Here is a 26,697-nt window from a genome sequence, read left to right on the forward strand (position 1 = left end):
AGAGAGGTTATTATTATTGTACTGTTTGCTGACATCCAGCAAAGACATACAGCCTAGAAAAATTAAGATGAATAGGGATCTTTTTCTTACTGTTTTGTCCCTATGTTTCACAGAATTTATTGAGAAGCTTTTTTTTTTGCAATTGTGTATATGTTGTTTTAGAAATCACTTTTATTAGATTTTAAAAAAAGATAAAAGACCCTCACTGAAAAAACTTTGGAGGAAGAGCACACCTATTCTGGACAAAGATGAAAGCATGACAAAGTGTTGAAAAAGGAGTCTTCATACAGTATCAGCTTAAGTCCACTCAGCTGTCAGATCAAATTTCAGCCTCATAGTAAAATACCAAGCAGACACTTTTGATTGCTTTGGAAACCTAATTCGCTCTTCTTCTTTTTGAAAATTAGTACTAGAAATTCACCGCAGCTAAAACATTGTCAGATTAGCTTCTGATTTATTACACAATTGTTGCTGTCAATTTAAAAAAAATACTTTTATGAGCTAGAATTCTAGCATGTTTTCCACAGAATCACCATCACTAAATTTTGTTACCTATAAAAATTAATGGAATATTTCAACATTTTATTTTATAAACTATCTATATTTTAAATTGTTAACTTCAAATTAAAATATTTAATGATTTAGGTTTAAATGGCCCAGACAAAAAACTAGTTTAAAAATTATTGCATTAATGGAACAAGATAAAACAATTTGGTTTGTTGAAAACCTTGTCGAAAGGGAAAAGAAAGGTTAACTGATGAATTAGGAAGGTTGAAACAATGTGCCTTTCTAGTAGTAATGGAGATCTCTAAAGCCTTATACTGATTCTTGATCCATTAGCAGCTGCATGTCCAACTGACGTAGACTACCAACAAATGGTGCTTTGATACTATTATAATAATATTAAGAAGGAAAAAAATCATGCCCAAAGTGAATATGTGTTTTAGTTTCTAGTTTCTCAATAGCAGTACTTACTTGCCAAATTTTAGAGATAATCTAATTTTCCTAATGAACTTTTTATGGCTAGCTTTTAGGCAGGAATCAGAGAAGATAAGCTCTTCTTAGCTCAAATAGTTTAGCGCAGGTATTAAAAAAATCGATTTTAGTACACCTAAAGTGATTTAAGAAAGTTCAGAATATTTAACTATGCAGAAGCTCTTATCATTTCTGGTATTTATTATCAAATTTGTGATCATAAACTTGAAACAACTGAAACCACCTGAAGATTATGTATCTGTCTCATCTCTTCCTAAATTCTGAAGAACTTTTTTCAGAATGCAACCACTGTGGCAATATCAACTATAGATAAATATGATATTAATCTAATCATTTATTTTTCCCGGCAGCCCAGAATGTGATTCTTGTCCCTAATTTAAAACTGAGGTCAAATGCTTTTTTAGCACTCCCATTTTCTTTCCCTATCTCTTCCCCATCTCTTTGTAGATGTTTGAAAACCATATTTTCTAAATTTGATGTGTTAATTACTTGATATTTGGGGAATATATACTTAACACAAATACATAATCTTACAAATTAAAGCATGCTTCTATTTAAACTTTGTGATTTGACAAATCAAGATTTTGTAGCAAAACAACACAAAAACTGGACCATTAAAAAAAAACATGGTAAAGAAGTTACTTGATCTGTGGAAAGTATAAGGTTCTCTGATGATTCAGGATAGGTTTTTTTTTTAATGGTCAGTCAACTTGAGGTTATATTTTATTGTCAGTTAAAATCAGAAAGATTAGGGATACCCAACCAATGGCATCCAAGCACTTGAAGGACAGTTTCTCCAAAATCTGTGTTTTTTTAATGTAACAAAGGGGAAAATTTATTAAATGCATGGATATTAATTATGCAAATTACCTAAAGCAATTTAATTTTAAAGTGAAAAACCAAACTTTGTCACACTTCTTCTAGGTTTTGCAGTATATACTTTGATAGCCCAAACACTTATTCCCAAAATGTAACAAATCTGTTTTATACATGTTCAAGAATGATATTCCAGAATGTTATACAATGTTTACGCTACAATGTGCACAAGATCAATTATAATGTGTAAAATTTATTTCACCTGTCAGGCATAAAAAAGCTATTTTAACTTGGTGTATCTGGCGGATCCCACATTTGCCTGGCTAGAATGAGCTATACTTCAGATAGGATTCATTCAACTTTCTTTTGAATTAAAATTGAGTCCCCTGTGCAGTTAAGTTCCAAGCTTCATCAAGATCCCTACCTGCAAAGTATGTGAATTGTGGCTAAAGGTGAACTATGGTTTAAGCAAACACAAGTGGAAGTCCTATAAGCTTTACTACTCAACATGATACACTCAAGAAGAGCAAAGTATAAGGTTCTGCCTTCCGCCTTCTGCCAATTACCTCCCTGCGACCAATTAGATCTCATAGATTGGGCCTCCTCCGAATTCCATCTGCCAGCCAGTACCGGCTGGCAACTACAAGGAGAGCCTTTTCAGTAGTAGCTCCGACCCTTTGGAACGAGCTCCCCGTGGAGATTCGTACTCTCACCACCGTCCAGGCCTTCCGCATAGCCCTTAAGACCTGGCTAGCCCGTCAGGCCTGGGGACAAAGATAGCCGCCCCTCCCGAATGATGAATGAATGTTGCTCATTATTTTTACTCTATGTGTGTCTATGTCATTGTTTGTATTCCCCTTTCCTGTTTTTATGTAAGCCGCCCTGAGTCCCCTCAGGGAAAAGGGCGGCCTATAAATGTTAATAAACTCAAACTCAAACTCAAAGGTAGGATCAGTAGAAAACCGTTCTTCTCGGTTTGTGTATTTGACAATAACACAGCTTCTTGTTTGAACAGTGTGGGATAATAGCAAATCATATACCATACCTATTTTTATTTTGCAATATATGAGTAACAATAAGGATTACTTCTCAAAATTAATCTGGGGCTAGAAACAATTAGTGGCATCTAATGAAATAAACAATTGGCATTTAATTTTGGTCACAGTATAAAAGTTGATATTCTAGAAAGAGTGCAGAGAAGAGCAATAAAGATGATTAGGGACTAAAAGCTAAAACATATGAACAATTTCAGGAACTGGGTATGTCTAGTTTAATTGATAAGAAGGACTAGCAGTGTTCCAGTATCTAAAGGACTGCCACAAAGACAGTGTTCAACCTATTCCCCAAAGCTCCTGAAGGCAGGACAAGAAGCAACAGATGGAAAATAATCAAGGAGAGCAGCAACATAGAACTAAGGAGAAATTTCCTGACAATTAGAACAATTAATCAGTGGAACGACTTGCCTCCAGAAGTTTGTGAATGCTCCACCTAAGATTTTTAAGAAGAGATTGAACAACCATTTGTCTGAGATAGTGTAGGGTTTCCTGCTTGAGCAGGGGGTTGGTCTAGAAAACCTCCAAGGTCCCTTCCAACTCTTATTCTTTATTCTGTTATGTAACATTAATATTGATAATCAAATTATTAATAATCTGAAATTCAGTATTGCAGCCTCAGAACACATACTCAAGCATATTTGCTCAGGAGTAAGTGGGGCTCTCTTGAATGGCTCTTATGCTTAATAAGAGCATTCAGGGATGCAGTCCTATGCACATTCCCTTGGGCAGAAGTAAAATTGAAGACAGTGGGAATACTTGCCAGAATACATACCTATTCTGTCCCGCACTGTTATCTACTGGGAACGGTCTCAGAATTGCATCTCTATTTTTCCTGTATATTTAAGGATCGGTCAACAAAAGTGTGTATAGTCAAGGCTATGGTTTTCCCTGTTGCAATGTATGGCTATGAAAGTTGGACCATAGAAAGGCTAAACGCCAAAGAGTTGAGGCCTTTGAACTATGGTGCTGGAGAAGACTCCTGCGAGTCCCTTGGACTGCAAGGCGATCAAACCGTTCAGTCTTAAAGAAGATCAACACTGGTTGCTCTTTAGAAGGCCAGATTCTGAAGATGAAACTCAAATACTTTGGCCACCAAAGAGAAGGGCTCACTGGAGAAGAGCCTAATGCTGGGAAAGATGGAGGGCAAAAGAAGAAGGGGATGACAGAGAATGAGGTGGCTGGATGGAGTCACTGAAGCAGTCCGCGTGAGCTTAAATGGACTCCAGAGGATGGTAGAGGACAGGAAGGCCTGGAGCAGTGGTTCTCAACCTATGGGTCGCGATCCCTTTGGGGAGTCAAACGACCCTTTCACAGGGGTCGCCTAAGACCATTGGAAAACACTTATTTTCAAAAAAATACGGAAAACAGAAAATATTTTTATGGTTGGGGGTCACAACATGAGGAGCTGTATTAAAGGGTCGTGGCATTAGGAAGATTGAGACCCACTGGCCTGGAGGAATCTTGTCCATAGGATGGGTCAGACACGACTTCGCAACTAACAACAACAAAACCCCCAAACCCTCAGCTATTCCAAAATCAGATGAATCCTCTCCCATGTAAATACTTTCAAGGTGGCAAACTTATTCCCCACCCCCCAAGTCTCTATAAACCCTGGTCAGCTGTACAGTTGGCTGGCTCAGAAATGCCCACTATATTCACAGAAAACGTCCCTCCCACCAGGTGCAACGTCTTTCAAGCTGTGTCCCCAGCAGACACTCTGCCGTCCCTCCCCTCCTTTTAAAGGAGAGCCCTCTCCATCGACTCTGCAAAGGCTTTTTTTCTCCATCACCTGAAATTTTCTGAGCCCCCTCCCCCTTTCTGACATTCCTCCAAACCCCTCTCTCTCCCCCAACCCCGACTGAGTCTCCTTCCCTTCCCATCAATCTCGTTCCACACAACCGAGACTCGTATTTCTTCCCCGCCTGGGGGAATGCGGGGGGTGGGGGGGAGAAGAGAAGGTGGGTTACAGTGCTGCACTTGATGCAACGAAAAACGTCTCTCTCCGACCCGTCCTTACCGATCCTGACAGCGCGGAGTTCGGCTCCCACATTGACCGAGACCAAACCTCCGATCTGCTCCCGTGCTTGCCCCCCAAAAAACTCCGCGATGGCGTGGGTCAGACTTGGCGGAGCCGCCTGCCAGACAGACAGGCGCACGGAGGCGCGCGCGGGGAGAGGGGGGGGCGGCGGCGGATGGTAGGGCTGAATTGACTTGTTTCCTCTCTTTGGTTCGTCGAGGAAGGCGGGATGTAACCCCCTAGCAACACCTCTTCCAATGAAGGCGTTGCTACAAGCGAGTCACTTCTTGCGAGGGTAGAAAAAGTGAGCGCCGTTCTGGGTGGCTCACGAGGAAGAGAGTGACAAAGCTTTCCACCACTCATGTGAAGGAAAGAACGGAAGTTGTACCGCTATTGTGGCCCACTGGCAAGGAGTGGGCGGAGATGTTTACTTTGAAGGATGAAATGTGGGCCCAATCGACAAGGGTAAAGGCGGGGCTTAGCTCATTTTATCGATAACACTCTCCACCAATCAAAAAGTGCTGCCGAAAGTTCAGCTTCGAACAGGGAATCCAGCTCGGCCAATCGGGGGCTCAACCACCGGGGTTCGCTGGAATGAAGGTTCTGTAGGTCAGAGGATGAGGGATCGGCGCTTGACTGACAAGCACGCACACCACTAACAAGGCACCGCGGGGGGCGGTGCCGGAATTGAAGTACGCGGCCGAGAGGGCGGGTCATCCGGCAGATCGGGGCGGGGGAGCGAGCTGGGACTCGGTACGCGCAGGGCGGCCAGAGCAGCATGGCGGAAGACGAGAGTGACCAGGAATCGGAGAGACTCGGCGAGGAACTGAAGGCCATTAATGAGCCGCACCTTCCCGCCGGATTGTCTCCTGCCCTGAGCAGCCAGTATTATTGCTACCGCTTCTGCCAGGTGAGTGGCTAGTCCCGCCCCCGTAGACTGACACTCCGGGACTTGCGGGACGAAGACAGCAGAGCGATGGACGCCAAGGAATTTCGGACCGATCTTTCTGCGGCGAAAATGTCGGAGGCTCCCCTCCCTCCCTCTGTTTCGGCCTTTTGCAGAGCTAGCGGCTGTAGGGAGAAAAAATAAATAAGAGGGCGAGTCTACCCGGAGGCGCTTCCCCCTTTCTCCGGTCGAGGCGAAGGAACCCGGTTTTCTTTCATTTCTGCCTTTTCTCTTCCTTCGCCCCCTTCTAGGGAGAGCGGTAGGAAGTCGCCCGTGGTCGAGCAGGCGGCTGTCCGTGAGGGGGGAGTTGATTTTTCGCGACGTCAGTTTTCCGCTCCTCGAGCGCTCTCTCTCATTTTGTCCTTGTCACTGTCACCCTGGGTGGCTTGGAAACTGGCCCTGGCCCTTTCCTTTTACCTCACGGTCTGACGGGATTAGGGGTTCTGAGGTGCAGCAAATGGCCTCCCCCCTCGTCCTCCCGCGGGCCGCTCCATTTGCTGTTACCTGGGTGAGGGGAGTGTGGGGAGGGGTCCGTTCCGAAGCTCCACGAGTTGGTGGCCCTCTCGGATTTTTTTTTTAATTGACGTTAAAAGTCTGTGGAGATTCTCAGTCATCCATTTCATGGTTGTCTCAGAAGTGCTTTTTTCAGGAGGCAACTGGACTTCCTTGTTTTTTTTTCTGTGAAGATGTTTCGCTTCTTATCCAAGAAGCTTCTTCAGCTCTGACAGGATAGTGGGGAATGGAAGGATGCATAATTCCTTGCAGACAGCTGGTCGTTTGCATGGATGTTGAGGCAATAAGAAAAAGCTAGTTTTTTAAAGGGGTTTGGTGTGTGGGGGGGTCAGTTCTTCCCAGACCACCGCCTCCTTGTCGTAAAACTTTGCATTTGGTGAGCATGAATAAGGGGTGCTGAGAAAACACCCCACTGTTTTGAATGGGAGTTCATTACCTCGTTGCTGCCTTATTGCTATTACCGGTAGTTGTTTAGTTTCCCATTAAGAACCTACGGAAGATATTTTGCCAGTGCATATCTTTTTTTGATGGGATGGAAGCTGGAGGGAAGATCTGGATGGGTTGTTACAGGTGTGTTGACTTAAGTTTACCACTTCATTCTAACCCTGCCATGTATTACTTTGCTGGCATTTTCTTTTATAAGATCCCATGATCTTGAATTCTATATGTTCTACTTCATCCCAACATGGCTTGGGAAATTTAAAGATAGTTCTGTAGTGGGGTTGGAATAAAGGCCCAAATGAAAATTAAGATCATGCACATTTACCTGAATTAACATATTCAGAAAAAAGCCACATGTTTAAGTGTTTGGCATGTGTGATGTATGAAGAATCTTCTGATTATATCATTGCTTTGTCATGATTTTTAAATTGTGTTTAATTGTTTATGTTTGAGAGACTTAGAATATAAGTGAACTTGTCTAAACATGATTTTTCATTTTATGCTAGCCTTGTGCATTTCTACATTATTTAGGTGGAATCCTATCCTTACCTGAAAATAAGTCTGATTAAATACAATTGTTTTGTGTTTTTTTTTAGTGAATACATTTGCTTTGTTATTCAAATAAAATTGTACTAAAGCGGTGGCTGGATTCATATATCAAATTAATCATTTAGCCATTGTTTATGAAATAAACCACAGTTTACTATATTCACACAAAGCTATGCCATAAAATATGATTGAAATACCTCAGTGTCTGGATTCCTTTACTGTATCACATTTACACAAAATGAAGAGAATTATGATGTAACTTGATGTGTGGTTCATATTGACTTTTGATTTAGAAATAATATATTAAATATGTTTCATATGTTAAAGTATATTTCTATAATACTTCTGAGAATTATTAATATTAATGTATATATCTGATAGAAGCTTACCTCTGTGGCCATATACTGGATGCTTTTCTATATCCAGAATAGGAAATACACATAAAAATCCACAAATAAAATCCTGTGTAAAAACAGGTTTGAAAACAATAGTATTGTTACATTTTCCATGCCACCAATATAAAGACTTCATTCCAGTTCTCTGTTCCTGGCTTTTTAAAAAAGTCTCTTAATTGAATTCAAAACAAACATTTTGAAAAAGAATGATTTCATACAGAGTACATATTAATAAATTTTCATATAAATATAAAAGTTCTACATCACTTTTAATGAATGGTAACTATATTTTATTATAATTATAAATCTATCTTGATAAGTCATTTATTGATGACTTGCTAATAACAAACTGCAAAGTGTTTAATGAATTGGGGCATATATTTTTCTTTCTAATACTGAAGAATCTTTTGGTTATAAGTAGAACATGGAGTACCCATTTTCTTTGTCCAAGCATCAGTTTCCATGCTGTAGGCATAATTCAGTGGAATATTTATATCTGAAATTATTGAGTCTTGCCTCAGAATAGGATTAATATGTGTAATAATTTTCTTCCTAACTGGAACATTTATAGAATAATGTAAATGAAGCATTAATTTAATTGCATGTCTAAGTTTTTAGTATATAAATGCAATGTAATTTAGTAAGTCTGAAATTTTTTTGTTGAATAAAATGTACTGTAGTCTAAAATCTATTAAAGTTTTTGATGTGTTAAAATTAGAAGTAATTTTGGGCTGTTTTAGTGTCATGAGATGCATAGATGAGATATGTCTATATTTAAAATGTAAGTCAATATATGCTGTAAACATAAACGTAAATAATACCACTAAGTTATTATTCAGATAATATTTTTATTTTACTGCAGAAAATTATTTTTAAAAATCATATTTAATCCTATAAATGAGCTGAAGCATTTCTAGCACATTTTTCTTACAACAGGCTTTTAAAATTTGTTTTGAGATCCCGATTACTCTATAGTATATCAGTTTATCCCGAGAAAAGAGTCAAAAGCCAGTTCCTACAAATCATGTATCACAGTTTTGAAATCAGTGTGATAGTGATTAAAAAATAATATAGAGCTATCCAAAATCGGTTATATTTTGGTGTCAGCAAAACAAAAAATTAATAATTAAGATTTAATTTAATAATTAAGATTATGAGTTAATTTATTACTCATAATCATAATGTGTTTTTCAACTTGACTTAGCAAAAAGTGTAATAATCAACCATTGTTGTTTATTTAGCAAACTGATTTTGTGTCTACATACAGATAATGTATTTAGATTTGTGTGTTAGATATAACTACCTGTCTGATCTTCCTATTTTATATTAATCATTTGTTTTTAATTTGACAGTGATGTGCCTCTCTAATCAGGGTGTTTTACCTTCCAAAGTAAGGTGCATTTTAAAAAATATGGAGAGCATTTCATGTGACTGACTTGCTAACTTTGAATTGACATAATAAGTGTACTCATACTGTAATCTTATGAATACGTAGTTTTTTAATGGTTTGAAGGTGAAGATATGACATTCCAATTTTTCACTATAACGGGGTGTAAAAATAAATGTAATATTTCATTTAGACATTTCAATGGGAGAAACAGGTGTAATTATCAGCACGTTGGAGTGAAGTCTGATGTTATATACATTTATTGACATTTGACGGCTTTTCCAGTTGAATTGATCTTTTTACACACAGGGAAAGCACAAGCAGTATTTCTTTTATTTCTTGTGATTTATAGTTATATACTGTTTGGTTTGGTTACAGTGTAAGTACATACTCCAAGCTTTGATTTATGTATTGAATTCAATGCTATGTAGCAAATATCACATTGATTAATGATAATTAATCATATGATTATGATTAGGAGCTGGTTTTTAATTTTGGGACACTTAACTTTTTTAAAATAAAATTTGATACTTAAATCATACTTTTATGGGTATTTTTCTTTGCAGCCCCCCCCAAATACCAATATATTGGGAGATGATGAGTTCTAGGCCTTTCTTAGGCATAAACTGGATAACTTTCTCAGAATAGCATACCTTACACAGTAATTGTAGGAAAATAGGAAGCAGGAGTATTAAATATGTTTAAATATATTTACCAACTTGAGTTCATCAAATATATTTTTAAAAAGGGATAAACTATGATTTGATAGATGGATTAAAATGCCAAAACCAGTCTAAACCTGTAGTTGACTGCCACTGACCCTAATAATGATAATTAATAAAAATTCAAAAACATCTGGAGCACCATTTGAACATCATCAACATTGAAAACTATCATTCAGTTGCAATAGGCAGCTTCACTTGGACCAGCTTACAAACTGTGACAATACCTTTAATACCATCAAGCAACAATTTCTACTTATCCCAGGTTTTTGGGAAGGGCTCAATAGTTGGATTAAAATGCTGGATCTAATCTAAACATCTGGCTAACTGTGCAATCAATCATAATAGCTAGTAGCATGTTGATACTGAGGCAAAAATCCTTACAGCAATTGTACGGAGTACTTGTTTCTGAGTAGATGCTATGTTTTATTTGTAAACCAGAGGGCTAACAGGCCTCTTAAATTATGAATGTTTTGAATTGTAAGTTTTCTATTATTTCTCAGACATGGAATGGTGCTACTTTTTTTCCCCTTTTAACAAAAGTAGAAATACATTTCTATAGCATGAACTGTTTTCTTGGGGGAAAAATAAGGCTAGTAAATCCTCATTCAGCCATTGCAAATGGGAATGGCAATTCAATTGCTAAGCAACATGTTCATAAATATGAGACTGTGCCAACTTATGATATCACTTCTGCCTGCAGTCATTAAGCAAATCACCTGTGGTTAAATGCAACATCATGTGACTATAACTTATGTCTTCTGACATTGACTTTATTTGTTGGAAACTGGCTGTGAAGATTGTAAATTGTGATCAAGTTACTTCCATATATTGTGACTATTATAAATGCATGCTGGTTGCCAAGCATCTGAATTGTGATCATGTGATTGCAGGATGCTGCAGAGATTGCAACTTTGAGACTAGTCATAAAGCTCCTTTTTCAATGTTGCTGTAACTTTGAATAGTTGTTAAGAAAGCAATTGGTAAGTGGGGACTATTTGTAGAAGCAGATTGTAAGGAACTACCTTTGCAGTACTTTTGTTAGATGTATCAAAGATTCCTTTTCTCTCTCTGAGAATCTATTGGAATTAAAAGTCAAGTAGGTTTCCCTTTTTGGAAATCACTCTTAGAGTGTTTTAGTATTTACTGAAATAGCAGTTCTTTAAGTTACATGATTTTGTATATAGTTTAAGAAGGTATCCTAGAGATCAGGCTTTAAAACAGTGTTTCTCAACCTTGGGGACTTTAAGTCCTGTGGACTTCAACTCCCAGAATTCCCCAGCCAGCATAACATAGCTGGCTGGGGAATTCTGGGAGTTGAAGTCCACAGGACTTAAAGTCCCCAAGGTTGAGAAACACTGCTTTAAAACTTTCTTTCATGTAGTTTTATTTAGTGTAAATAGTTCTATTTATATAACTTCATTAAATACTGGTTCAAATAATCTTATGTATTTATATTTTCTCTACATATAAATATGATGTACAGCCTTTCTGCCACAACATTTAATTGGTGTATCTGTATAAATACTATATATTTATTTTTTAAGGAAATCAGCTGATTTAAAAGTTACCATTACTTCTTATTAGACAATTAAATTTAGCTTTTTTGTAAATAAATCAATCACTGTCATCCAAAGACAATTTCAGAATGTAACATTTCGAAAGTCAAAATGATGGAAGTATGATAATCTGCTTCATAACGAGATGTTTTAAGTTACTAATATAAAACAGGTTACTGTTCTTGTACACAGTCCGTCTAACATTTTGGAACTTGTTTTCTGTTACTTTGAATGTGATAGTTCTGGAGTGAAATAAAAATTCTGTTGATTATAAATCCTGAAATATAATCATATAAAAATGACTATAAATAATAAATTCCTGTTTATTGAAAAAGTTCTTGCATGCTAACTCTGTGTAAGACATACTTAAATACACCCCTTTAAGAATTATTAAGGTATAATACTGAACATCTTGTTCACTTTTTAAACAAAGCTGGAAGCCAGAATTTGACAGCTAATCTTGGAGGAATTGAATACATATACATATACATAGGAAACAGACTTTCAACTGATAATACAATTAAGGTTAAAAAGTTGATGAGCCGGGAGTGGGATGCATTATATATGGGTAATGATAGAGAAATGTTAGGATAAATGGTCAAAAATGAAATAGATAATAAATTGATTTATTTCCTTGTATACTGTTGAACATCCTACCCTCTTGCAATACTATGTTTCTCCATTGTGAGTGATAATTGTATGATTTATTTACATACTATATGCTTGTTTTTTTAAAGCTATAAAAGCAATTATGGAATTAAGACTCAAAATCTTAGGTTTTTTTAATATGAAAAAAGCTTACTTATGTAGTTTCAAGTCATAAATTATGGTTAATCTTGATTCATCAGATTGCTTTTCTTATTTCAATAACTTTGTACTTGATTTTATAGTTGTATTGTTTAGTGAGATTGAAAAGAAAAATTGCTTAGCTGTAGAATATAATGCTATATTCCTACTTATATGGTGTTTCAGATCAAGTTTCATGTGTACTGTTTTCTCTGCAAACAGGTTGTTGAAGATTATGCTGGAAGATGGCAGGTTCCTCTGCCACAGCTTCAAGTACTCCAAACAGCTCTCTGTTGTTTCACATCTGCATGTGTATCTTTTCCAGATGAATGTGAACATGTACAATATGTGCTAAGTAGCCTAGCCTTGTAAGTAGACCATGCTCTTCCTATTGTAAACTCTTTAACTTTCTGGATGGTATAGGATAATTTGAAAAATTAATCTTCAAGGATAATTTTTTAAGCTTTGGGAATAAGACCATTGTCATAGTTTTCCAAATGTATAAAATGTGAGAACTGTTTAAGAATTTGTGTGGAATATACTGATGGACATACGGGCTTTATAAAGAACATTGCTCCAAACTAAGATATCTTTGTTTAAACATTTATTTATAGGATAGGAATAATTACCATATTTAAAATAAAGTTGTAGATGATGTTACAATTGAGAAAATAAAATATAAGACATGAAATAATTTGTATGCTATGTCAACAAAACATTTTCAAATTGAAAAAAAAAAGTTTTAATCATTTATTCAAACAAGTCTATCTTTATATAGGCTCCGATATTAGTTTGAAATATAGGAAACTCAATCCAGACTCTCTTGGATATATATCAAATAGTGCATTGGCCAGTGCAAAATGCATATTTAGGCCAGTGCAGAATACATATTTGGAATCTGACTGGAGGCAAGCATTATTATCTAGTGAAGGGCAGGTTGCTGTTGGGTATCATCATCCTTCATTTTTAGGCAAGTCAAAGGGAAAACTGCATATCTATATTTAGGCAAATCTTGCCAAAGCAATTCCCCAATATAAAAATGTAATAGGTTGCAATTATTTGCACTCACCATACCTAGTATGGTATTATCATCAAGCTGCCTTTTTATCTAATTGTTTCTACAAAAATGGGAAATAATTGTTTGGACACTTATACATAAATTACCGCGAAATATCTCAAATCTTGTGGAAAAGATTTGATAATTTCATTTAAGGCACTAGACTTGCAAGCTCTAGTAAAGGATCATCACAAAAATGCTGAACAACAAATATCTAAAACTTCAGGGTATCAGAAATAAGCACCCTCATACATATAGAGGTTCAGTTCTGATTAACAACAATTTTAATTTTAGCACGCCAACAGTTGTAGACTGGGACTTAAAGTTCAGTTTCATTAGACTGCTTTTTTTTTGTTTAATCTGACATGGATTTTGAGAACAATCCATTGTCTCATAATGATGTGGAATAATATGCATGTGAACAAAAACTGAAAATGTGGTGTTTACTGAAAAAAACTTGCCTTCTGTTTGGAGATAGAAGAATTAGCACCAACTGTTGGTTCATCATTTAAATCCCCTTGAATCTATAATCATCAATTGGATTAGAATGTTTAGGTTATAGTGGTCCTTAATAAAGTATTTCTTCAATTCTATGATATGGAGGTTTGCATAGACTCTATAATACACTAAAAGTCCACTAATATATAATATAACATACTACTTCAACATTGTATTAGGAAGAATATTACTCCAATATTTTACTCTGTCAATAACTTTCTATGCTGTAGTACAATTAAATGAGCTTGCCTGATTGAGAATCCACAGGGCTTTGTCAACATTGCTCCTTCACTTAAAAATCTTTATTGAAACCTGTGACATAATATGCTTGCTCTGCTTATTTTTTTTAACTTCAAGTTGCTTTGATTTATAGGAGCTTTTTCGAACTGTTGCTATTCTTTGGAAAAGATGAATTCTATGAAGATCCTTTAAAAGACATTCTTGGATCAATCCAGGTAATTTGCTAGTGTTCAAATAATTAAGTCTTAACAAGCATAATGCTACGAATTTACAAGTAATCCTTGATTTATGATCGTTCGTTTAGTGACCATTCAAAGCTTTGAAAGCACTGAATGAATGGTAGTTATATAGCTGATTCGCAAAGTTCCAACTCTTCCAGCACCCCCTTGGTCACATGATTGTGATCTGAATGCTTGGCAATCCATTCATATTTATAACTGGTTTCCAAGTGCCCAATGGTCATGAGTGCCATTTGCAATCTTCCATCTCCAGAAAGTCAAAGGGGAAGCCAGCAGGGAAGACTGCAAGTTGTTGGGGTAACTCTCCTACTTGTGCATCCTCCCCCAGCCTCTTTGAACTTGCACTGCACTGGTCACTTGGACAGCCCTGTGCACATTCCCTGACCTATGCAGTGCTTATCACAAGCCCTCACATCTCCTTCTTGGCTCATTTAGTGTCTCTAGTGCAACCCCTCCTACACCTTCACCCACCCACCCACCCACCCCTACTCATGTGGCACTTTTCGCAGACCTTTACACACACTGTGTCATATCTATTGTGTACCCTTTCTGATCCATCCCCACAACACCTATCCCTTTTCTTCTTCCCTGATCCAGCAGAAGCTGTTAGCCTGCGGGTGTGGGAATTGCAACTTCCTGCTGGCTTCCCCCATTGACCTTGAAGCAGCAGGAAATTGCCTTGCCTAAAGACCATGGGATTGAGTTAACAACAGTAAATGGGATTGCAGGGATTGCTATTGCCAAGCAATGTGATCATGTTTTCTGATGGTACTACTTAGTGACAGGAAGTTTTGGATCCAGTTGCTGTGGCGTCACGGACTACCTGGATAAGGAACGTTATCAAAAACAAAAATTCAGTTTCTAAATAACTTAAAATTTAAGTATGAAATTCTGAGTCAATGCATAAGGCTGTGAATTGTATATAAATAACATAATTAATTGTTAATATCAAATTCATGTAGGAATCAGTTTATGACTTTAAAGTCTGTTATTGTATCAGACCATCTCTCTTCCTTGCCCTCTGTAGAGGTTCCGTAAATTTTTAATGGCAGTTGAGAAAATGTTAATTAATAAGGAGCAAAGCTACATAATCCTTGCCAATTAAATTCATAAACATTTTTTCCTATATATTTCCAATATATTTCCCCTGTTGAAATTTTCAGTAGCTCTTGGCTTAGCGCCTAATACACTATTTTTTAAGTATTGCTTATTTGTGATATCTATATACTACTAAAACTCTCATTGTTATGGACTTAAACTGGATGAAATGGTGTGTTATAGGGCAATAGTTTTTGAAGCAAGGTAAGGTAAATGGCTAACATATACAGGATGTGTCTAAGGGAATCAATTTTGGGGAAGTTGTGCTTCATGCTGCTGACTGCCTCTGTGCTGGTGCAGTCATGTTATCTTTGTTTTCATGTTCTGTGACGGTCACCCAGCCAGTGTCTCCTTTCCTCACCCAGCAGTGGTCATTTATTTGCCTGCTGGAAAGAGAAGGAAGAAAGGAGGAAAATTTTGGGTGGAAAACAAGAAAGTGTGGCTAATTGATGTGGCAATAGCAGAGGGTAGTGGAATAGAAAAAAAAATGGGAGACATCACAAAGTATCAAAATCTAAAATCAAAATTTGAAAGATGATAGCATAAATTAGCCATTGTGATCTCAGTGGTTATTAACACACTGGGTGCCCTACCAAAAATACTTGGACAGCACTTACAAAATCTGTGAGTTGACAAAATTTCTATCTGTCAATTGTAAAAGGTCATGTTGCATGGAACTGCAAATGTACATAATGACATCCTAAGTTTTTAAGAAGACGTTGATCAATATGAAGGCCAACACCAGCTAAAGAATGGCAACTGTGACTTTGTATTATTGTGAACAGATAATAATTATATTTCAAATTAGTTCATCAGTTACATTTTCAGTTCTGTTCATTTTACTGAATTCTTACTGTGTTTCCAAGAAAATAAGATAGGGTCTTATTTTCTTTTGACCCACAAAATATGGGTTGGGCCTTATTATCAGGGGAGGGCTCATTGTTTTGGGGTTGCCGGGCAGCTGCTCTCTTGCGAGCGGGCTCCCAAAGAGCCAGGTATAGTCTCAGAGATGAACGGTTGTGTTGTGCTGTCGCAGCAGCGTAACCCAGCAGCCATGAAGTGACCACGCTCACAAGCAGCCACCCGACAAACCCCCTTTCAAGCCGGGTACAGCACCATTCACTGACCTTGGGGTATCGCCAGAGCCAGAGCACCTCCGCTGCCGCCGCTATCCCAGCATAGCTTTTTCGGCGGCTTCCAAACCGAGTCTTCCGGCAGTGGCTGCTCTGGGTGTACGCTCTATGGTTGTGAGCCGGTAGAGTGTACTCCCAGAGCGTATAACCATAGAGCGTACGCTCAGAACGGCTACTGCTGGAAGACTTGGTGCCATGCTGGGATGGTGGAGGCAGCGAAGGTGCTCTGGCTCTGCAGGGAGAGCTGGGCCAGAGCATTGTGAGGCTTTGAGGCGCGCAAGTGGGAGCGGAAAGCCGCAACCTCCTCTCCAGCCGTGCAGAGCACCAGTCACTGGCATTTTAAAGGTGCCAAGCTGCAGGAGCCGGGCGATGGCGAACAGGCGCTCACGCAGCTTGGCGATACCCCTAGGTCAGTGAATGGTGTTGTGCCCGGCTGGAAAGGGAGTTTGCTGGGTGGCTGCTTGTGGTGGCTTCATGGCTGCTGTGTTGTGCTGCTGCGACAGCACAACACAGCCGTTCACCCCTGAGGTTGTACCCGGCTATTTCGGAGCCTGCACAAAAGAGAGCAGCCACCGTTAACCCCCCCTCTCCAGCTGGGTACTGCGCCACTCACCAACCTAGTGGTATCCCGAAGGTTCTAAGCAACACGATCACCTTTGCGCCCCTCCTCCACGGTTTCCACGGCTTGACACATTTGGGATACTGCTAGGTTGGTGAGCGGTGTTCTGCCTGGACGGAGGGGATGGTTGTCCAGGAGGCTTATTTTTGGGGGAGGTCTTATATTTTTGCCCACCCGAAAAATGTGGCATGGCCCTATCATCAGGACATGTCATATTTTCGGGGAAACAAGGTACTTAACTCTCCTCAACTTTTCATTTTTAAAACATTTCCTTTGGGACAAGTAATAAAAAAAGTATGGTGCAGTCAGTTTTGGTACATTTTGGCAAATATGCAATTAGTGCTGTTGTAGCCCCTAACTTTATGCTAAAAATGGTGAAATCTTTGCTTTAGGTTAACTAAGAAGTATATGCAGTGTACTGATACATTCCCAGGTACATTCTAAGTACTTGAATGTTCACTATTTATTCCTCCATAGGATTGCCAGAATCGACTCAGCAGATACAAAAATGTTAACTTAGAATTGGTGACTCGAATTACCAGAGACGGTGGACCTTGGGAGGATCCTGTATTACAAGCTGTTCTTAAAGGAAGATCAGCTTCTCAGGAATTAGGTACAAATCATTTTCCATATGTATTGAAAATAGCAAAATTTAAATTAATGTTAAATATAGGCAATTTTTATTTCATTTCTTTATAATTGTTTCCAGGCAGTGAATGTTCTAATGTATTTCTTAATAACAGAATAGAACTAATTCAAGTAGAGACTAAAGTTGGGCTGAAAGATAAGAAAATTTATTGTACAATATATTATGGATTTTGAGATTATTTCTTATGCATGGAAAACAATTTGCATTGATTTTATAGTTATTGGTCCTGAGATGGGCACAGGATTAAAGAATAATTTTATGTGTGCATCTTGTTACATCATGGACAAAATTTATCAGCTTGCCAAGAGTCAAACTGACCTGATGGCACATAATAAATCATTTTATTGAAACTGCAGATATGTTCTACAATGCTGTGTTACTTTCATAGGAATATATTATGAACTCACTGAACAGCATTCTAATTTAAAGTATTTATGGTCTTAAATAAATAGTTTCAGGGATTAAATTATTTGTCCATATTTTGGAGCAGTGTTAAAGAAATGCTATTTGTTATTATTGTAAAAGAAGATTGCACTTCTTTACATTTGGATTTACATGTTTCCATTTTGGAAGGAAGTTGTAGGAGTTATAATGGGTGAAATGGCTATCTTTAGGATATGTCCTTGAAATTCCCCAGTCCTTAGTCAGAAAGAAACATCTTAAATTTATGGCCTCACTCAGTTGGGGCAGGGGAGGCAGCAACAAAAGGAAGATAATAATCTGCATTTTTTTACATTGGTGTCATAGTAATTTTATACTGGCCACATTTTCTTATCTGTTTTTAAAAGAAAGCCTACATAGATTATCCACTTTTTAATTTTAATAAGTTTAATATAATGTTTCCAATATTTTGTAAACGTGATTTTATATAACCTACTGTTAATATTTTATAACTGAATTATTTGTTTTCTTTTACCAGTCAACAAATATTTAAGCTCTGAAAATCCACTGTTCTTTGAATTACGTGCCAGATATCTTATTGCCTGTGAACGCATCCCAGAGGCAATGGCTCTTATCAAAGCTTGCATGAATCATCCTAATATTAGCAAAGATCTTTACTTCCATCAAGCATTTTTCATGTGTCTTTATATGTCTCCGCTAGAAGATCACCTATTCCAAGAGGTACAGTTTGTCAGCTTTAATGCAGTTTTATGATACATCTTGATAAAGCGATAGAAATCACGTTAAGCAAAATAAACGCCTGTTTTTTTTAAAAAAAATATTCCTCTATTATGACTATATAGATAAATCACAACTCTGTATATATTTTTTGAATATTGGACAACTATTTCCTAGTATTAGCATTTCATTAACCCTGTTCTAAGATTGCCAAGTAACAAGTAGTGTAATGGGAAATTTGGTTATGAAAAATAGAAGTAACACTATTCTGTTTAAATTAATAAAAAACAAATATGCCCTATATAAATTCTTTTTATTGTATATATTTCTCTTCTCCCTTGTGTTATTAGCTTCCTATATTGGGTAATAGAACTAGTAATAGGAGCTAGGAATTCCAATTATTGTAAAAGTTTAGCCTATTTCTTACTACACTTGCCTGAGTTATCTCATTTTGATTGCATAGCATTTGCTGAGGACTGACTGCAAGAATGGCATTGAAATCATCTGCAACATTGCAAAAGAAGGGAAGATTGCTGTAGCATTGAATCTTTGTGAATTGTTTCTTATTCCACAGCTCAAAAAAGGGGATATGTATTGCATCTGGTAAATCTTTTCTTTCAATAATACTGCTTTACACTAGTGTTATAATAAAAATAAATTACGAGTAAATTATAAAGGAATGGTCAACACCTAATTAATTATTAAGAATAAAGAGTGCTTCAATGTAATTTCATTGACTGTAAAATCTATCAATTCAATATATTAGTGAAAACTAAGTATTGGATATTTTTGTATTGTTATAAATTGCTTAAAATATTGGATAATCTTATTGATTTACTTAACTGACAATTAGAAAATAACTTATTTTTTTCTAAGTTAATTTCTTACAACTTCTCATTTATGGCTAGTGCTTTTATGAAACTTGATCAAAATTTCATTAATCTGTACAAACTATACCTTACATTTTAATTGTTAAAAAAATTCAAAAATTGAGAATTAGCTAAGAGAATGCAAAAATGCCTATACTTAAGCTGACTACCTAAAAATGTCACATAGATTGGTAAAGGCTCTAGAGCCATGATGGCGAACCTGAAGTGGCATGCGAAGCCATGTCGCCTGGCACGCACAGCGTCACCCGTTCCTGTTTTGGGTTTTTGGTGCGCATGTGCATGACAATCAGCTGGCCTTCGTTTGTGCAGCAGTACCAGAACTGGAAGAGCTGGTCTTCCAGCATGAGCATGTGCACCAGCCAGCTGATCGTTGCATGTGTACGCGCACAAAGTAACTGGAAGACTAGCTTGCAGAAAACAGAAGTTCATTTTCCAGTGCACGCATGCCCTCTGGGCAGCTCCTCTTCCGGGTTGCAGCCCTAACAAGCACACACACACTCTTTTTGGCATTTGGTGCCCAAAAGGTTCGCAATCACTGCTCTAGAGATTTGGAGATTTCCTGTTACATTTATAGATGCTGGAAATCTGGTCTGCAGACAAACTAGGCTCAACCACTTATTTATGACTTCTCTCAAATAGCTTTTTGAATAATATAAATATATTGATAATATTACATACATCCATATGTAGAATTTGCATACAGTGAAAATTTATTTTAATACACTAATTGGAGGATGTGGGATGTGGCTGGTTTTAATAAATGGCCATTGAATTGGAGAGTGCATTTCCAAGTTGATTTGCATAATAGTACCATTATGCAAATGACACAAATTATGTCATTATTTTTATAACTCTGAATTATATCTACCATAGATATTAACATGATAAATAGCATATGATTGGTATCTTGGTTCCTAAAATAATAAGCTTCATTTTGTTTTACAGGGAGCTGATCTTTATTTGGAGTAAACTGCAACTTAGATCTAACCCATCAAAGCAAGTATTTGTAGATCAATGCTACCATCTTTTAAGGATAGCTACAAATTTACAAGTTATTTTCCCTTTCATGAAAGTCATTAGGGATGAAGTAAGTAATAGCATTTGCCTCAGATATGTGTTTTAAAAGTACCAATATTAAATATTGCATGTTATGTTATTATATAGTTAAAATAATTCATTGATACTATCTAAATATTTTATTTGCATATCTAGAATAGGAGAACAGCAAATAGTACCCTACCCGTACTTACGAAGTTTAGGTTTTGAAGTTTTATTATAGGGCAAGAATAAAATATGCTGTATATAGGGATCTGCAGCACACAGGAACATTGAAATAGTAATCTTTTTATAGGGCTCATGCAGATGCTTTGGAAACTGCTTCTAATTTTTCAATTTGTGTATTCGTGAATTGCCATTTTTCTAGATACATTGATGTGGAGGCATTTCGAGCACTTTCCAAAACAACTTTGCAAGCCTTTGCGTTATTTTAATCTTTTGAAAAGGAGTACTTGTTTATGCTCTTGGCTGAACCTTAATTTAGTAATTAAATTACTTTTAAGAATTACAACAAATTCTTTGTCCTTGTATTTTAAAAGATATAATTATATGTTGCACTTGCTTTAACTATTTAGAAAAATTGATCAAAATTTAGTTTTCTAGAATTGAAAGAGCTTCCATTCATGAACTGGTTTGACTCAACTGAGTGAACTTACTGTTATAGGAAAATATAATGTACAATGATAAGTTTAAAATGAATGTACCTTTTAATTTTTTTGCAATATTTTCTCTTTTCTACACTGACATAATGCAATACTTTTAAGAATATTTACTTTTCACCAATTCTCCTGTATATTAGGGTTTGGATTTTTTTGTTTTATATCCAGTTTCTCCCTAAGGATGCTGGGAATTGTATCTTTGGAACCATTTCTTGTATCACAGCTATAATTTTGAGATATGAGCTCTGCGGAAGGAAATGCAGAGACTCTTCAGTATTCTGAATTTATTCTACCTTTCCTTTCTTTCTCACAGATTGGCAAGGAAGGTCTACAGATTTGTGTAGAGATCTGTGGAAGTGCTCTTCAGCTAGATCTTCATGATGATCCAAAAATGAAATGTTTGATATACAAAACCATTGCTCACTTTTTGCCAAGTGACTTAGAAATAGTGCGAATATGTGCTCTTTCTATATTTTTTATTGAGCGCACCATGGAGTCCTATTATACTATTGAACAGCTATATAAATGTACAGATGAAGACTACAATGAACAGATAAGTTCAGTTCAGAATCGTGTACGTTTTGAGTTGCTCCCAATTTTGAAAAAAGGATTGTTTTTTGATCCAGAATTTTGGAATTTTTTGATGATCAAACAGAACTGTTTAGCACTGCTAAGAGATAAAGCCTCAGTTGAACTGACTGAACGTCCACGTGAGCTTTCTTCTGCAAATACATCAAAGACACGTCGAGCACTGCGGAGTGATCAATCTTGTATATCTGAGATAAACAATGGAGAACTAGGCCATGAAGATACTTCTGAAGCACAATTGGAAAATGATGGTAATTGCAAAAAGAACCATGTAGTTCTTAATTCATCTAAAACTGATCACAATGTACCAAAACATCGTTGCATATTATGTAACAGAGAATTTGTTGGTGGCCATATTGTGAGGCATGCCCAGGCTCATCAGAAGAAGGGCAGTTTCTCATGTGTAATGTGTTGTAGAAAATTCAGACAAAAAAGTATAATGCTTAAGCACTTAAAGAATCACATCAAGAAAATGACACTGCATCATCTGACTGCAACTTCTGTTGATAAAGGAACTCTTATTGTAAATGAAATGAACTGTTCTAGTGTTGATGTCCCCCTTCAAAATGGGGACTTGGACAGTACTAAAGAAAATGAAGTGGAGCTAGTCATTCCAAGTACTAATCAGGAGATGCAGAATTCTGAACTTGCACTGGATGTAACCAAAAATCATGTTAGTAGCCAGGATGATGTTGTTGAAAATGGTAGTTGTGATAATGATTCAAATAATATTCCTGAGGTGGAAATGAAAGAAGAATCACCAGAAACCAGCCTGAATAGAGAACTCCCTATACTTCACAAAGTAAATGGTGCACTCTGTCCTCAAAATGATTTAGATCACACAAGTAATTTCAAGTGTCCTGCAGATGGATGTATTAGAGTCTTTAAAAAAATACGGTTTCTGAATAAGCATGCACGCAAGGCTCATCCTACTGATCTGAATGTGCAAGAGCATATAATGAAATGGAATAATGGAAAATGTAGATTTTGTCAGAGAAAATTTTTGGATTCCCATCATTTTATTGATCATCTGAAACAACATGTTTATCCAAATGTATATTTCTGTTTGCATTTTAACTGTAATCAGAGATTTAAGCTGTCTACTGAGCTTGCAGAACATATGAAAAGTCATACTGAGTTTAAAGCTCAGTGTAACTTTGCAGAGTGTTGTAAACTTTTTGATGACATTTCATTGTTATATGAGCATGAAGCTCAACATTACTTAAACATAGCAAATCCTTCTGAAGTCAGTGAAAATATTTCTTCAATTGTTTTGGAATCTGAGTGTGCTATTCAAGAAATAGCAGATAATGGTGGTGAAAAGGAGCCTATAATGGACTTGCCAATTCCCACTTGGAAAGCAAGGAAAGATTCTCTAGAACCAAAGACTTATATCCAGACTGAGAAAAAAGTAAATAATCTAATCCAGAATGGGAATGAAAATGCATATGGTAGTGCTATCACAGTTGTGAACTTAATAGACCAAAAGGTACCTGAAGAAGTAGAGCCAAATTTAGAAAGCTGTAAACTTAATGATCAGCTAGTCAATGGGCATGGTGAATTGGAACAAACAACAGCCACATTGGATGCTGATTTGGAAACAACGAGTGCCAATACTAGGACAGCAAATGGATCTATTCTACCTGTTCTGCAGAACTGTACAGATATATCAGACACTACTCTCGTGGATTCTCAGACACTTTCTAAACCAAATCAGATAACAGAAAATACATCGTACGGCTTAATTTTAACAAAGCCTTATATTAGACCATTGCCTCCGAGTTACCTTGATGAACGATATATTAGCATGCCAAAACGAAGAAAAACTTTGACTGATAAAGTAGATGCACATTCAGAGCAAGGCAAAACGTGTAGCAAATCAGAAAGACTAAGATGCAGCAAATGTTTGACCACCTACTGTAACTCAGAAGCACTTCAGCGTCATCTTGCACAAAAGAAGTGTAGGACACTTTTTGGATTCGATTCAGATGATGAAAGTAAGTTTTACAATTTTACTAGGTATAATTTTAGGTATTTGTACAGCAATAAAATGTTAAACAAGAAATTTAAACAAATGGATACAAACACTGGTAGGCAAAGAATTAAAAAAAGTAAAAAATGTAATAAAATTATATTACATATAATGTTAAATAGTAGCATCTAGTGTTGCCTTAGCCCAGTAGTATTATGAAAAAGCATTACATTACAGGTAATAGAATTTTTGCTAGTTTTGACAGCACTTAACTGCGTAACATTGTTGAAATTACTTGACCAGGTAAAATTATGAAGCTTACTCTACAGTGTTTCAATGTTTTCATGAAGTCTTCAGAAAAAAAAGGTAACTACTGTATTTTTCAGACTATAAGACACACTGGAGTTTAAGACACACCATGATTTTGAAGTAATTAAAAAAACAACACGTTTTTGTACTCTGTAGGCCTCCCAAGCTCTCTGCACGCCTCATTTTTGGCAAAAAAAAAAAAAAAAAAAAGACATGCAGAGCTTTGGGAGGCTTGTAGAGTGGTCCTTGGGGCTGGGGAGGGGGGCAAAAATGAGAAAAAACGCCAGTTTTTTGCTAATTTTTGCCCTCCCCAGCTCCCAGGAGCATTTTTCAAGCCTCCCAAACCCTTTGCACGTCCATTTTTGAAAGGGGGCAGAGTATCAGTAGGCCAAAAATGCTGTATTCAGAGTATAAGACGCACCCAGATTTTCATCCTCTTTTTTTTGGGGGGGGGGGGAACAAATGTGCGTCTTATACTGGGAAAAATATGGTAGCTATCATCTATATTCTCTAAAAAAACATTTAGTTTGTTTGATCTCACTTTTGTTTAGGAAAAATAAATGACTGAATCTCAGTATGATACTAAATTCCAAAGGACTAATCAACTTAATTTTTTTTGCAGGTGCCTGAGCAAATGATGTATGAAGACTTCTCCATTTGAGGAGTAGTGATGGAACACTACAATATTCTGCATCTACCTGCTTTTCCCTTCTTGGCCTTAATTATAAAGAAGTCTAAAATTACTAAAGAAAATCATGATCTTTCAGAGAATTAAAGCACACGGGTCACAACTAAGTGATAGTAGGAGCCGTGCAGTATTAGTATCCAGAAAACAAGCAAACTTTGTTTAAACCCCCAAAGTACCAGTTACCTAAAAGCCACAAGTTCTTGCATAGTTCTACTCTTAGGTAAATTCACTGGGTGGCTGTATACCGAAAAGATTTCATGCTGACTGAAAACAATTGTTCCAGAGAAAAATGCCTATGGGACATGCCTCTTTCTGAATCTGTATGTTCAAAGGAAGCCATTCTGTATGATAAAACTAGTTTGAGTCACATTCAATGTTGCTGTGCATTAAAATTGGATCAATTAAAAATAGATCCATGTATAGAGGTTGACTCTTCTTGCAATGGTATATTTTGTACCTTGGAAATGGAACTGATGAATGTAAGAAAAAAACAGTGCTGGGCAGTGTATCTTAATAAATGTTTTAAGGCATACAATAAGGGCTAAAGTATGTCTTTGATATTTCCAAATTCACCTACTTAAACTGCATTCAAATGCACCAAAGTTTTTCAAGACCTGATCATGATGAATGTATAAATAGAATTCACTCCTAACAAGAACTAGCTAATCCACACAGCTACAATATTTGATATCAAAAAGCAGTTTTAGGCTCAATAGTAAATTCATATGGTTAGAATTTAACTGAATTCAGCTGGTGTATAAATTTTAAGCATAAACTTTTTAAGATTGTCTGTATGAGTTACACCTGTTAAAATCTACTTTTGTATTGAAAATGAATTAAAAAGGGCCACACTTGATTTAAATTGACATTAAGACATTATGGATACAACACTATATTCCTATTGCATCAACATTGAAAAGTTGCACTTAATTTTCTTTATGAAACAATTGCATTCTTAAGAAATCCATTCAAATGCTATCATGGCAAGTGCATGCTATAAAAATAAATTGGAAGTAATTTGAGCATAGAATCTATTATTCATTAAGCAGTCTTTCTGTCAGGCTTCTATGCAAGTACAAGATAATGAAGTTCAAAGCATTTCTGAATAATTTTTGAAGTGAGCATACATATAAAATCCCATGGCAAACTTAATCAGTAAAAATAAATTGTTTTAGTTCAGAGTACCAATAAAATTATTTGCACTGTGCCTTGCAAAGTTAAGCTTTAAAATCCTTATTCTTAAAATAGTACACATACAAAAGCAGAGTATTTTAATCCCAAAATATCCAAGATATCCCTTTCTCTAAAAACAATGGTGTATAAATATCTATTATGAAAAATAACTTTTTCATAATAAAAATTAAGATCTTTCTTGTAGATCACTGGAGTTTGAAAATATTTGCAAAGGGATTACAATTTTTTAAAAAATGGAAATTATTTGACCTTTTGAGCTATATTTTCAATGTAATCCTACACATTTCTACTCCAAAGTCAGTCCCATTGAGTTTAATGGTACTTACTCTCAGGTAAGTGAGTAGATTTAAAAAAAAATCATTTTATTCATAAAGACTAAGGACATTTTTTTCTCAAGAAACAAGTATGAAACTTTGAACACAGATATGCTTAAAATATAATTATATTTCTAACCACTTTTAGGTCAATCCTGATATCTAGACACCAAATGATATTTTTAATAACTAC

At 36.4% G+C, this 26,697-nt stretch overlaps 2 protein-coding genes across 2 annotated transcripts in view; one reads left to right on the forward strand and one right to left on the reverse strand.

Annotated features, from left to right (window-relative positions):
- CGGBP1 (CGG triplet repeat binding protein 1) overlaps positions 1-5,121 on the reverse strand; it is an 11,944-nt gene extending 6,823 nt beyond the window's left edge. The window contains exon 1 of the mRNA XM_032219472.1: positions 4,885-5,121. The gene's annotated coding sequence lies outside the window, so the exon portion shown is untranslated. The remainder of the gene's footprint in view (positions 1-4,884) is intronic.
- A 486-nt stretch (positions 5,122-5,607) lies between these two features.
- On the forward strand, positions 5,608-26,522 carry ZNF654 (zinc finger protein 654). The gene is made up of 9 exons (XM_032219519.1): positions 5,608-5,794; positions 12,405-12,550; positions 14,111-14,192; positions 17,544-17,679; positions 18,635-18,837; positions 19,298-19,437; positions 20,670-20,811; positions 21,753-24,024; positions 24,931-26,522. The coding sequence occupies exons 1-9, from the start codon at positions 5,663-5,665 to the stop codon at positions 24,936-24,938; spliced, it is 3,261 nt and encodes a 1,086-aa protein (XP_032075410.1). The 5' UTR covers positions 5,608-5,662; the 3' UTR covers positions 24,939-26,522.
- The last annotated feature ends 175 nt before the right edge of the window (positions 26,523-26,697 follow it).

The sequence above is a fragment of the Thamnophis elegans genome, chromosome 6 (genome assembly GCF_009769535.1).
Source record: "Thamnophis elegans isolate rThaEle1 chromosome 6, rThaEle1.pri, whole genome shotgun sequence".
Classification (NCBI taxonomy): domain Eukaryota; kingdom Metazoa; phylum Chordata; class Lepidosauria; order Squamata; family Colubridae; genus Thamnophis; species Thamnophis elegans.

Excerpts from the sequence above, each read along its gene's own strand:
- ZNF654 (XM_032219519.1), top strand. The coding sequence starts at position 5,663 with ATGGCGGAAGACGAGAGTGACCAGGAATCGGAGAGACTCGGCGAGGAA. Across the intron at positions 18,838-19,297 it reads AAGATCACCTATTCCAAGAG|CATTTGCTGAGGACTGACTG; the intron begins GTACAGTTTGTC and ends TTGATTGCATAG. Across the intron at positions 20,812-21,752 it reads TGAAAGTCATTAGGGATGAA|ATTGGCAAGGAAGGTCTACA; the intron begins GTAAGTAATAGC and ends TCTTTCTCACAG.